We start from the raw sequence: 13,928 nt of genomic DNA, 5'->3' as shown, positions 1-13,928 counted from the left end.
ATTTGGTGGAAGATAGTTACTCACCACGCCATAAAGGTATACGTATGTTGAATAAAATTCGTAATGTTCGTATCACCAGCAATATTGAAAATTTTAGTCCGTCATGGAGACGTACTTGGATGGCCTAAATGATTCCAGTTCGGCACAAATTTTCGTTTGTCATAACAGATTGGTTAAAATGAAGAAACAGTTATGCAAATACTATACCCAGTAATGGTTTTCTAACTTTGAAACTTTGTGTTGCGATGTATTTTGCACACGACTCAGAACCTATTATGCTTTATCGTTTAAGGACATTCACATACAATAATGCTGTTTCCTTCACGACTGAAGAATGATACGTGCAATTTATTGGTAGGGAGTTTTATAAATTAAGAAAATAGGCTGCCATGACTATAAAAGAAAAGCGACCGAGTATACATCCTTGTAAGGAATGAAACCTGTGTCTATCAGCATCTATTTCTGCTGTCCTTACTGTCAGGAAACTGGTTTATAGTCAGTGGAAAATCAGCTGAGTACCTCTGTGAACTCCACATTGACGGGGTCTCCTGTGACGCTCCCGTCTTCATTCTTGTATCCAGCAAAATTGATCAACTGGTTGTTCCAGACCCTATAGTCATGCTTCCCGTCTGTGCGCTGGGGGAATACAGTTATCGCAGACCTGGAAGAGAAGGAAAATATTGCTCAGCCACATCCGACAACATGAACTGCCTGTTGCTAACAGTTTTGAGTGAACCAACTCCAAATAAGAGCAACATAGAAGAATCTCCCTTTCGAATAGTTACTCAGACTTTTTCTATTAATATAGAGTGGCTTACTATATATGATAATTTTTTTTCGTTTCTGAGTATTTAAAATCAATACATTTGAAACGTGTAGAGTTACGAGGGGGGACCGTTCCACCGTTTATGAACCCTCCGTCACTCGCCTGTCAAATTGGTGATGTTCCGACAGCCCAGCCTCTGTCTGCTCGGACTTGGGTCATGTGAACTGAAATATCTTTACTGTTTATTAATTGCTGCTACTCCCGTACTTTCTGCCTTGAGAGACTTGTTCCCAATAAAACCACCAGGCATATACAATACACAAATAAATGAGGTACCGTATTTTAGTATAAATCTTTTACTTTATCAGTTCAGCGAAACAGAGACGTAGATTTAGTTAGTGAAAGTAGTGTATGGGTCCCAAGAAGTTGTATTATACAAAAAAAAAAAAAAAAAAAACCAAGCTGATGTGTCGCTATTAAAGAATTGCTGGACTATTTTATTTCTTAATTTGTGGTTTCGAAGTCTTTTCGACATTGTGAGGAACTGAGAAATAGAAGATTTAATAATGTGGTTATTATATGCCACTGGTGATTTGTATGATAATCCACTTTTATCACAATCCTGATTCTACAATAGTATACAGGGATATGATATATACTCACTTTATATTCCCATTGTTTGTGCTAAATTCTATGTGCTTGCAGAGTGCTTCAAACATTCCCTTGGCTGTCGTCACGTGTCGGCAGTCGAAAACCTAACGATAAGTAAGAGATTAACAATCAACATCGACATAATTTCTACAAAGTATCATAAAATTGTCGAAAATAATCACAATTGTTAAAATATGTAGACTTTTATTTCCAAGAGAGGAGATTTCCTTGTTGGAACTTGAATCTTAAATCGAGAAAGATGTTTCTACTACTCAACATCTGGAGAGCAACATTATACAAAAGTAAAATGTGAAAGGTGAATAGCTGTTCAGATACAATGCGAAATTGAGAGGTATACAAAAAGGAAAAATAGCGACTGCAGAAAAAGACTGGAATACGCTTCATAGATAATTGACGACATTGGGTTTAGTAAGTATGCATAAATGAATGGAATGACTTTGTGGAGGGGATGACTGAATCAATCTAGCAGAATAACTATAACATTGTAAAAATTAAATAAATGCTGCTACGCGGGTGAGAAGTTTCACGACACGTGTATATGGCTCTAATACTTATCAGCCGCATCTGTGTACTCCCGATAACCCGCAATAACATGTAAAGTGCAAGATATAAACTCCCGACAGTCCCGACGATTTTAGAACTACTCGTGTGTAGACTTCTCACCTGTAAGTTTGCCCACTGTATGCGACCAATACAGCGCACTGAGTTTCTCCAGGCGAGCTTGGCTCCGTATGCTAGCTCATCACTCGTCAGCCGGTAAGTCCCTGTAGCTGCCACCTCGTGCTGCACTTTCTCCAAACGAGTCCTGTACTCCTGACTGTCTGCCCTAAAACAGCATTAATGAAAATGAGAGTTAGTACGATTTTTCATCCGAAAGTTAGTATAAAGCTATTCACAAGACATTCCCGTTGCATTTTGCGATGTATCGGAAACGTAGGAGGAACTGTAATATGTAATACATAAAAAAATAAAATAAAATAAAAAAATACGTCGTGTTGTCAGTGTTAGCCTTCGCTTTTCCTGGTATTTGTTTTCTGAACATTCATGTGTTATGAATCGTTTGTACTCCGCGGCCGTAACTTACTTAGTCTGTTTGCTTGGCGGCTTCTACGAGTGTCCCGTGGTCACCTCATAAACCGCGAGATTTACTACGACTGCAAATCACTGTTGTTTGTATCAAATATATATCACTTGTTGTCATACAGACCGTCGTAAAGTTCCAGTCGTAAAGTTCCAGACAATGAGGAAGCGATAAATCAAGGACACCTCTCCTGCTTATGTATGGAACTAGCGTGTCCTTCAGTTGGGCGAATTTGAGCTAATCAGGGGGATACTTCTCAAGCACCGTGATTTCTCGACTTAATTATTTCTTTGAGAGATAAGTGAAGTGAGTATACAAAGAAGACCGTGATGTCAGAACTGTCTGGTTTATAGTCTTGAAGAGGAAGTAAGTCTGTAGTTTAACATTCAATTTAAACAGAACATATTCGACACCTACAACTAGATCTGCTGGGAAATGAAACAAGCGGTGGTTGTCTGTTGAAAGAACAGCAACGTTCGCGACGTAGGGTGATTAGACAAAATGACGTATGAGAAACGCACGCTACACAAAAGCGATTTCAGTGTCTTAAATACACCATTACATTCCTAGTTTTGTTCAACCCATCAACGAGGATTTAATGCTTTATTTACGAATGTCCTACTTCGGGAAGCGGCTGCAGAATTCCACAATCTCGAATGACTGTTCTCCCAAATGCGCTGTCGCACTTGCCCACATGGTCACTGCCCTTTTCGTTGAAGGCGTTTGGACGACTTATGAAATTTGCTTGCGCAAGTAGCTCAGCATCTGTTTGCTTATGACGCTAAATTTAAATCTGCGCTACGACGTTCCTGTTTGAGAAAAAATTCAACGCTGAACCGTACTGGCAGCTTGCGAAGGAAGGCATCAAAGCCGTCTTTTTAAGTCGATACTGTTTGTATACTATTAGCGATTGTGAAGTGCCAGTATTCCTCTATGAAAGCCATGACCTACGGGGTATTTCGAAGTCTTTGCGACAAACGTCTAGGGCTAATAGATCACTTCGTTAGAGACAAAGTGTTCGCTGGTGTTTACTGGCGATGCTAGCCGTCGTTTAAGACTGGTTATGCCCCTGAGAAACTACAGAACGGTGGCACTCTGTGGCGTTAGTATCCAATATGTATTGCCTATCATCCAGTATTTCACTCCGCGTAGAAGGTCGTAGGCTTCTAAAATACCATTCTCCGCTTAGAGACACTCATTGTTATGGTGTTCTATCACTCAGTTTACTGTTGTAAGTAACGTGCTATACACATGGTTTGTGGACCGACCTAGGTAGGTAAAATCTCATCGTCTCAGAGCCGGCGAATATTAAAGGATGTCTAGAGTCGCTGGGAAGCATTAGCTAACATTTTGAATCTAAAAAAACTTGTTCCCCATAATGTTATCTATCATCTATTAATGTTCGTCGCAAAGACCTTGAAACACCCCCTACACTTGAGTCGAACATACTTCTGTCAACAAACGTCCTACCGACAAACATTTGCCGGGGTTGGAAACTTTTTCCTTCTAATTACCCTTTCACACATGGTGGAAGTGTAAAGAACCTAGACTAGTAAAACTATAAATAAACTCCTGATCAAACGTGACAGGTGACTGTGACGGCCGGCCGGTGTGACCGTGCGGTTAACGGCGCTTCAGTCTGGAACCGCGTGACCGCTACGGTCGCAGGTTCGAATCCTGCCTCGGGCATGGATGTGTGTGATGTCCTTAGGTTAGTTAGGTTTAATTAGTTCTAAGTTCTAGGCGACTGATGACCTCAAAAGTTAAGTCTCATAGTGCTCAGAGCCATTTTGACTGTGACGTGTCACGAAAACAAGTGTACATTAGGCAGTTGTAATATATGGTAAGATAAATGAAGAAATGGAGGACAGCACACGCTACCGAGTAGAACAGAACCTAGCGTAGATGCAGGGTCACGTCATCTGAGGGTGAGAGGCTGAGGTACACGCCCTAGGATAGCGAGTAGCGGGAGGCGGGGCGGTGGCTGTCCAGGAGCGACGGGCCCTCTGTCTTTCTGAGGTTGTCCCTCCAGGACAGCATCACTTGTAGCATTATATAGATCGAAACTCTTTCCTGTCTTCTTAATACATAAATTATTAATTTTAATAATTTGCTTTTGCTAATTAGTTATATGTTTACAACTACATACGGCTGCAACTTTGTTAAAATGCTAAAGAAACCAAGTAAGCTCCGTTTTATATTCATGTACAGTTTAATACTGTGAAACCACGACCTGTCATAGTCACTAGGTAGCAGCTCAAAGGTAAATAGCAAAAAATAACATAAAAATAATAAATACCCTTGTTGAATATTAAATAGCAAATGCTGTCGTAGAAACTAAACTCATGGAGAATTTATTTCGACTAAAGTTAACTACTGTAGTTTCCTATCTTTGCTGTGTTTGTCATGGTGAGGTGGAATCTTGGAAGCTGTCCAAGAAATAACATCCTCATCATGTGTTCGCTGTAAAACTGTTATGCACTATTTTTTTATGGAGACCTCGGAATAAAAAACCGCAGAAGAATTGTACCCCATGGCCACCGAACTCTTCGGCGTTTCAGCTACTTCTGCTTATGAAAGTTCTCTGTTCTCGGAAGTGTATTTCATTCCTTCAGGTTCTCGAGCACAGAGCCTATGGACAGGAGTGCTGCTTGCGTGTGACAGGTTGAGAATTTATATTTGACGTAAGTGCGTCCGGATGGCCGAGGAAATTAAGGAAACGGTTCTAGAGAAGAGGAGCACCCGGGTTGGAGTCCCATTCCGACACAAATTTTCGTCCCGCATCGTTGATTTATTTTAATGCCTGTAGACGGCAAAATGTCTTGTCTTCTCTTAATCATGTCATATGCGTCAGCTGCAACGGATCAACGTATGAATAAAGTCATTTCAAAATTTTAGTGCATGTTACTTTACCAGTTGAGCTGAAAATGAGACTAATATATGAATATGAGGGCAATAACTCACTACTCATTTCCAGCATAAATTCTTACTGTTTGAGATCTTAATTTTTTTTGTAGAGAATGACTGGAAAAGAATAAAACTCGCTTTTATTATATTCGTAAGTATCGAGGTTCTTCGAAAAGGACATGCTCCCTTGTAGGGTGTTTTTCAGAAATCTTCAATGGTTTCCAATAAATTTTAGTCTAGTACTTACGGAGACAAACGAAGAGAGATTATCTTCGATTCAGCTTGCACTCTCGTAGTACAATTTAATCACGTTAGAACAGAAATCTAATTAAAATCCAGGGACATTTAGTTTAACAGCAAGAACAGTTGCTCGATCCAGTAATGGAGATGCACAGATAGTCTTAACTGCGGGGAAGAATGTGTTGGAACATTTGTAGAACAGTGGCTTTCGGTTGGATGTCTCAATATCCTTACCTTTCTGGTTGGGATGTTCTTTTCGATCCGTTTGATTTACAAGTATTTCCAACTAAAAAAGACATCCCTTTGTAGCAATATTTGTGAATTTACATCTTACTTGACACTATTACTTACCAGTTAACCTGGTATTTCCATCCGTCTGTTAATGGACCATCATACGTGTAGGTTTCACTATGTGCAGTAAATTCCAGTAACAGAGGGCTGCAGTATTTTCACGACCAATATCCCAAAAACTACTAAATACTAATTACAAAACTAAATCACACGTCAGTATGTTCAAAAAACTCTTCGCGATGTGCTGCTGATTGTTGTGACTGGCCCGCATCTCGTGGTCGTGCGGTAGTGTTCTCGCTTCCCACGCACGGGTTCCCGGGTTCGATTCCTGTCGGGGTCAGGGATTTTTCTCTGCCTCGTGATGGCTGGGTGTTGTGTGATGTCTTTAGGTTAGTTTGGTTTAAGTAGTTCTAAGTTCTAGGGGACTGATGACCTAAGATGTTAAGTCCCATAGTGCTCAGAGCCATTTGAACCATTTGAACCATTTGTTGTGACTGCGTCATAATTACTAGTTTTTTCATAGGTGTAATTTCGCTGTAATTCAAAATTGCTTCTTGTCTTGCAGATCAATGACACGATACATTTGTTTTTCAGTCATTTCTTTTTTCCTCATCGTTCCAAATGGTTTTCAGTTTATCTGCAGTTAAAATCTGTCAGTGGTAATTTCGTCGACCTAGGCTGGTAATCAGTCGGCACGATCCTGTTTCTATGTCCCATAGAAGCATACAGTCAACTTAAGATCGAGGATAAAGCAAACGTATGGCACCGTGTCGTGGAAGCCGTCGTACATTAGCCGCCAGGAGAAATGATCATTTCTTGGCTGAAAGTAATGTTTCACTGGTGAAGCTATCCAAGAAAGAGACAGAATTCTTTTTCTATGCAGTTGCCTTTGCAGTTATGTTACTACATTCTACAAATCACGCGCAGACGCATAGAAATTGTGATTGAGAAAAAATCAATTGTATTAGTGGAACAAATGTAACGTAATTCGCTGTGTCGCTTACGGTTTTACGATTATGGTCAGGTTTTATTATGAGTCATAAATCCATTCTCTGCTTCTTTGTTATGTTTCCGACATTGCCGTTGTAGCAACAGTGCAGAGTTCTTGAAAAACGGTATATACATGCAGTAAACCTACGTACATATGTAAGTACATACGTCTGTATCCCGCGTCGTTGCATCAAATACATTGGTCCATCTTCTTTTCTTGAACTTCTTTCCCGTTTCTATTCCTAACCAATGCACGTTCCTCTTCTTTCTACGTGGGACCTGATCAAGTCACTATGTCTGGTTCCAGGTCTTCCTCAGGATCTTCTCGGGGTAACCACGTGGCTGTTAACTGCAAGAAATTACTTTTTAAACGAATCTTTATTAGATGTTCGAGTCGTTAGCCTAAAAAGCGTCGTATCTTTGTCTTAAAGGGATGCGGAGTAGATCGTAGACAGTTTTGTCACCAGAGACGTCCCACAGATCCAGTCATTCTGAAGTACACGATTCTGGCCTTAATAGGAAATATTCCAGTCCTTCATGGACCTTTGCAGAGAAGTATGTAAAAACATTTGATCTGAATAAAAGACAAGATACTCAGATAAATCCCCTTTTTATAATTTTTAATGATAATGTAACGCTCTCGTCAGACGTGGTAAAGTAAGTTCCTTGTCATCGCAGGTGGACTTTTACTCGTTAATACTGACGGGTTTCGGTTATGATTGTGTTCGAAATTACGGCTAGAGGAGTATCATGTGTCTTGACGTCAGGAGTTGCGTTAGACTCACATGAGTCGTTAATTGTGAGTGTACCCTTAATCGAAAGAGCTTATATAATAATCTCTGCTTCACTGATCTGTGTCGTTTTACATTTGCTACAGTCCGCTCTCGCCCGACCAATATTTTTCTCGATTTATTAGCAGTAAATGTATCCCTAAAAGCCGTACGTCGTCAATTTCTTGTAGACGGATCAAAAGCAAAGGTTGACTGTTAATACATGCAGGGCTGCTCTCCTTGGTATAACGTGCTTTTATTGTGTCGTAATCGCAAAGCCTGCTTGGAACACTTACGTGTTACCGCCGTAGTTTCATCTGATGGATGACTATATCGCGGCTAATCGTGAAAGTTCGATAGCCATAAATTACTTGCTGCCATTTTAACTCGTAACGAATTGTTACAGACCTGCGTAAGAAGTACGTCTGAGAAATTCTTTCACGAGAAAGTGGCTCCCTTGAAGCAATGTAGGCGTCGTAATGTCTGGTGGGTGCTTGTCGCAATTCCTTCCCCTCCCTCTCTGGTTCTTATCGAAACAGTTATTGAGGGACTGGGTTTCCACCCCCGTCCGTCATCCATAATTAAGACTCTACGTGAATCATTTAATACGAATTCTGCGATCATTTCTTCAACAAGGCTACGGCTGATTCTCTTCTACCATCCATTCTAGTTGAAGTAGTGGCCTGAGTCCAATGGTCTCGTTATCGACAAGACGTCTATCTCCAATCCTCTTTGTGTCCATCCCCTTTTCATGCATTCTGATTTCCATCGAGGGAATTTCTACCAATACATAGCATTATATGAGATCTGAAGATGTTTCGCAACTTATATTGAATCATCAGCATCCAGTATCGACCAAGACTGGCTCATTGAGGGAAAGGAAAGCCTGATCGAAGAGGAACATTCAGAATTTCTGAGCCGTTTGCAATGTGACGAACTTGACCCTGTCGATTATTCTGACTTAGAATTAAGGCTGAAGGTATTTTAGAACAAAAATCTCGGTTGTCAAATGGGTTAATAAGCAAGAAAGCTGTTCGATATGGACACTCTTAAGTTCTCTTCTTTATAACTCGGTAAGGACTGGATTATTTCTCTAAAGAAGGCCAATCTGGATTTTTGAGAAGACTCAAACTCCAGTGACAAAACTGCTAGTTAACAGGAAGACATGGGGGAAATAAGATGAAAGATCTGTTTCCCCCTTTGCTTGTCTTTTCTTTCATAAAACTCTCTGTCTGAAAGAACAGACACCACACATTCATTTAATTTGATAGGCCTAGCTGGGCAATGAATCCACCTCTTAACAGTGCGGATGCACAAATACGTCCGACCTCCTGTAAGAATCGTGGAAGAGCGAACATGGAGGAAATGGACAGGGGCTGCAGGTAGGTGGAGATCGATGGGAATATGGATCGACCGTGAGGCGAGTCGAGACAGTCCGTGCAATTGCGATAACACTGTGTCCCGAATGGCGCAATGGTTAACGCACCTGGCTAGTAAGCAGGAGATCCCCGGTTCGAATCCCTGACCAGTACACATTTTCATTCGTCGCCGCCGATTCCGCGTTAAGTCCCAGTGCAGCTGACAGCAGTGATCCCTCCCCTCCCCTTTCTATTCCTTTTTTCACCGCTCCACCTTCTCTTATAAGTGTTTATTAACCATGATGATACCGAATGAAGGTAGGATGCTGGTGGCGACCAGATTTGCTGCTAACAGCGCCGTCATCGATAGCGAACGAACCTAATTATCTCGCCCCTCTGCTGCCATTTTCCTCCCTTGACCTAAAGAATTGCACAATTTGGATCTTCTTTTTATTACAATGCAAACTGTTCTCCAGTGATACGCAATGAAGCAAAGTTACCTTATAAGGGCCGACATAAAATTTAAGCAGCAGTCTTTCTGAGCGACCACTGAATCTTAGTAGGACTTTCCAACTCCATTATCTGAGTTTGAAATAACAGATTTTAATACACGGATACTCACTGTTAGTCGGTAATTTAACTGCAATGAAATATACCTGGGCGTCTTAGTCTGTGTCAACACTTGACTCTGTTTACAAATTAACAAGTGGTGCGCAAGTGAAGACTGATGTAGTTTGGAAAAATTTGGTGGTTTATGTGTTTTGCTATGACCAAACATTTCGAATAGGTGTTGCCATTTATAATTCTGTGCTTGCTGGACACAGTTTGGAAGTACCCAACGCAAGTCTTAACCATGTGCAGCCTTACCGGCGCATCGACGAGTAGTACTGCTCGAGGAAATCGTTGGCATGTTTGAGTATATCCTCTCTCGTCCTCAGCGCTTTCGCGTCTCCTCCCGGTAGAGCCACAACACTGCCAAGACACGCTTTCTGTCCACACTGAGACGACTGAAACAGAATATACGAAAAGAAATCTGTATTCTAGCTTCGTCAGATATTTCAGACAGTACTATACAGTATAATAAAATACTTATGCAGAACCTTATAATAAATATGGATTGTCTAGCACTACAGCTGCAGTCGAGTGATAGTCAGGAGGGGTCTTAAGCATTACGAACGACAAGGATTATAGTCACGGTTGCCGCGCTTGATATCAGAAAAATAGTTCAATTATCAAACGGCGTGCTCGAGACGAAATTTTACGTAGCCTCATTAAATGCGAATCAAATTATTTACGCTCTCATTTTGTGAATATACTCTGCGGTATGAGATTTGGAGCCAGCAGTCGCATAAGTAAATGTCAGAAAACAACAATGGTCAATTTACGTCCATAGAGAAAAATGAATGTAGATTCGGAAAAAATAAATACCTCCACGAGAATGAAGAGAGTGAAAGATTTCCGCAACTGTCAGGAGGCATGAATCAATTGTTTGGTCATGTCGTAATGTCGGAGTTCAGTAGACGAGTTGTTAATTACGTTTGCAAGATTCGGAAAGAGAGGGTAGTTCTAAGAAATAAAGAATAGTTGGGTGTAACTAAAGACTCACACATAGAAGGTTACGAAGCGAATTTCGATACAAAATTTATTTTTTTGCGGAAAATTGAAAATACAGAGACGGCTACTGGACAGAAGATAGGAGGAAAAAATTGAAATATTCAAAATGTGTTAGAAAACAAGAAAGGAAATAGAAAATGAACAATTAATGCATTAGGTGACTAACTACACGTTGTCCCTAGAGCTCTAAACTCGAGGCAAAGAAGATGGAAAAGAAGAAATCCGTGCTGAAAAGTGAGTGTGTGACATAATTCTGTCCAGTTTTTTTCATAGCGATTTTTTCAGTGCCTGACTAATTGAGATATTGCCTGCACATTACCAGGTATCAGTGGTTACTACCTCTCCGAAGCGTGGTTTCCAATATTTTTAAAAGAAACTGAAATAATTTAAATAGGGGGCGTTCAGTAATAATGCAACATATTTTTTTCCGCGACCAGTTTCCGTTGAAAGAATGCGGAATTTGCTGTGGCACATCATGGAATATTCCCGCTTCAGCTCTCTTCATTCTCATCAAGTTCCGATAGGTGCCGGCGGTATACGTAGCCACAACAGTGACCTCTGTAACGGAGGTGCGTTCCAAGCAGAGAGCTGTCATTGAGTTTCTTTTGGCGGAAAAACAGAGCATCGCAGATATTCATAGGCGCTTGCAGAGTGACTACGGAGACCTGGCAATGAACAAAACTATGGTGAGTTGTTGGGCTAGGCGTCTGTCATGATCGCTACATGGTCGCACAAACCTGTCAGATCTCCGGCGTGCTTTCCGGCCACACATAGCTGTAACTCCTGCAATGTTGAAATGTGCGGACACACTCATTCGAGGTGACGTAAACGAGCTTCTCCTTCTCCGTGACAACTCAAGGCCTCTCACAAGTCTTCGCATTCGAGAGGAGCTCGCAAAAGTTCATTGGACTGCTCTTCTTCATCCACCCTACAGCCCAGATCTCACATCCTTCGATTTCCACCTATTTGACCGAATGACGGATGCGATCCGTGGGAAGCATTACGTGGATGATTGGGAGGTTATTGATGGAGCACGACTCTTTTGGCTTCGACGTCGACCATGCGCACATGCAGGCTCTCCAAATAAGGTCATCGCAATGAACGGGGTTTTGTAGCAAAAAGAGTAAATAAAACCAACCTGCTTTCAGAAAAAAATTGTGTTGCATTACTTACTAATCCCCCCCTGTAATTCAGCCGTACCATCTGTAGGTAGTCTAAATACTTACTGCATCTGAAACTAAAAGTAGGCACACCTAATTTTATGGATAATACGGTGTTGTAATATATCTTCTCGTGTAGCTTAATGTGCAGCGCGCTATCTTGTCACATTGTCACACGAGAAACTGAGCCAGACCCGTGTCGAATCCTCGCGGCGTATTAACGAGCGCAGGTTGGTGCACTGGACAGCGTTAGTGTGCTTATTAGACAATCTCCCACTGTCGTTTAGACAAAAGTTGGGCTGGTTCCCACATTCCCCCTCAGAGAATACGAAATACACAAATAGTTAAAATACGATCACACACAGAGCAAAATTCACGGAATTCACAGACAAATGACGCGCACGTCGGCACTCCCTTAGATTACCTTGATGACTGTGTCGTCAGAAAGAATACCCACAAATTTAAATAACTGGGTAAAATGTGTCATATCCTAAAAAAGCAGACACCAAACTATACGGGATGAACGCTATGGTTCAAATGGCTCTGAGCACTATGGGACTTAACCTCTGAGGTCATCAGTTCCATAGAACTTAGAACTACTTAAACCTAACTAACCTAAGGACATCACCCACACTCATGCCCGAGGCAGGATTCGAATCTGCTACCGTAGCGGTCGCGCGGCTCCAGACTGTAGCGCCTAGAATCGCTCGGCCACTCCGGCCGGCTTAACGCTATGGGAAACAAAGAAGACACGTTGTTGTACTATGTAATGAGGCTATTTGAGTCGTAAACTGAATTCTAGCAGGAAATGGATGTTAAACCTGAACAGGTATTTGAATCCTAGGCTAACGGCGAATGTGACGTTGGCACAAATCTGTGGCCTCAGAAGAAGTAATATGGAGTATCTCGGCAAAATACAACTTGTATGCTTCTTTGTTGCAGTAATTATATCTTCTACATCAACATCTATACTGCGCAAGCGGCCATGCGGTGTGCGGCTGAGGGCTCTTTGTGTGCCACTGTCACTTCCTCCCTTTCCTGATCCAGTCGCGAATGGTTCCCGGGGAGAACGGTCCCCGGTAAGCCACTGTATGGGTAGAATCTCACCAATTTTGTCTTCGTGGTCTTTTCCCAAGACATACGTTGGAGGAAGCAATATAATTGTTGACTCTTCTGGGAATGTCACTTTTGGTCAGGTGATTACAGGGTTATAAATACAAAATCAAATAGTATTTGTATGGAGTGTAGCCATGTATGGAAGTGAAACATGGACGATAACTAGTTTGGACAAGAAGAGAATAGAAGCTTTCGAAATGTGGTGCTACAGAAGAATGCTGAAGATAAGGTGGGTAGATCACGTAACTAATGAGGAGGTATTGAATAGGATTGGGGAGAAGAGAAGTTTGTGGCACAACTTGACTAGAAGAAGGGATGGGATGGTAGGGCATGTTTTGAGGCATCAAGGGATCACAAATTTAGCATTGGAGGGCAGCATGGAGGGTAAAAATCGTAGAGGGAGACCAAGAGATTAATACACTAAGCAGATTCAGAAGGATGTAGGTTGCAGTAGGTACTGGGAGATGAAGAAGCTTGCGCAGGATAGAGTAGCATGGAGAGCTGCATCAAACCAGTCTCAGGACTGAAGACCACAACAACAACAACTGGGAATGTCCGCTCTCGGAACTTCAACAACAAAGCCTCTGTTGGAACGTCTTTCACTGGAGTTGGTTGATCATTTCTGTGACCCATTCGCGGTTACTAAATGAACCTATACCGAAACTCGCCGCTTGGATCTTCTCTGTTACCTCTGTCAGTTCTATCTGCTACGGTTCCCACAATGACGAGCGTTATTCAAGTATTGGTCGAATGAGTGTTTTGTAAGGTACTTCCTTTGTAGGCATACAACTTTACCTGGGAATTAGACTCTGTCTGGCATCTGGCTTACTCGCGATTAAATTCATGTGGTCGTTCCACTTTAAATCGCTCTGTGCGCATACTTCTAGGTATTTTATGGACGTATCCGCTTCTAGTGACTGTTCAGTAATCCTGTAACCACACAAAGGGCCTGTCTGTGTATTC

At 41.6% G+C, this 13,928-nt stretch overlaps 1 protein-coding gene across 1 annotated transcript in view; it reads right to left on the bottom strand.

The window, feature by feature from the left end:
* Positions 1-10,020, bottom strand: part of LOC124613031 (nitric oxide synthase, salivary gland-like) — a 159,237-nt gene extending 149,217 nt beyond the window's left edge. Inside the window, 4 exon segments of the mRNA XM_047141599.1 lie at positions 520-661; positions 1,430-1,521; positions 2,102-2,264; positions 9,943-10,020. Coding sequence (XP_046997555.1) covers positions 520-661; positions 1,430-1,521; positions 2,102-2,264; positions 9,943-9,950 — 405 coding nt within the window. The 5' untranslated portion in view covers positions 9,951-10,020.
* Between the last annotated feature and the right edge of the window lie 3,908 nt (positions 10,021-13,928).

This window comes from Schistocerca americana, chromosome 4, assembly GCF_021461395.2.
Source record: "Schistocerca americana isolate TAMUIC-IGC-003095 chromosome 4, iqSchAmer2.1, whole genome shotgun sequence".
Lineage (NCBI taxonomy): Eukaryota > Metazoa > Arthropoda > Insecta > Orthoptera > Acrididae > Schistocerca > Schistocerca americana.
This window is presented reverse-complemented; position numbering and strand designations above follow the sequence as displayed.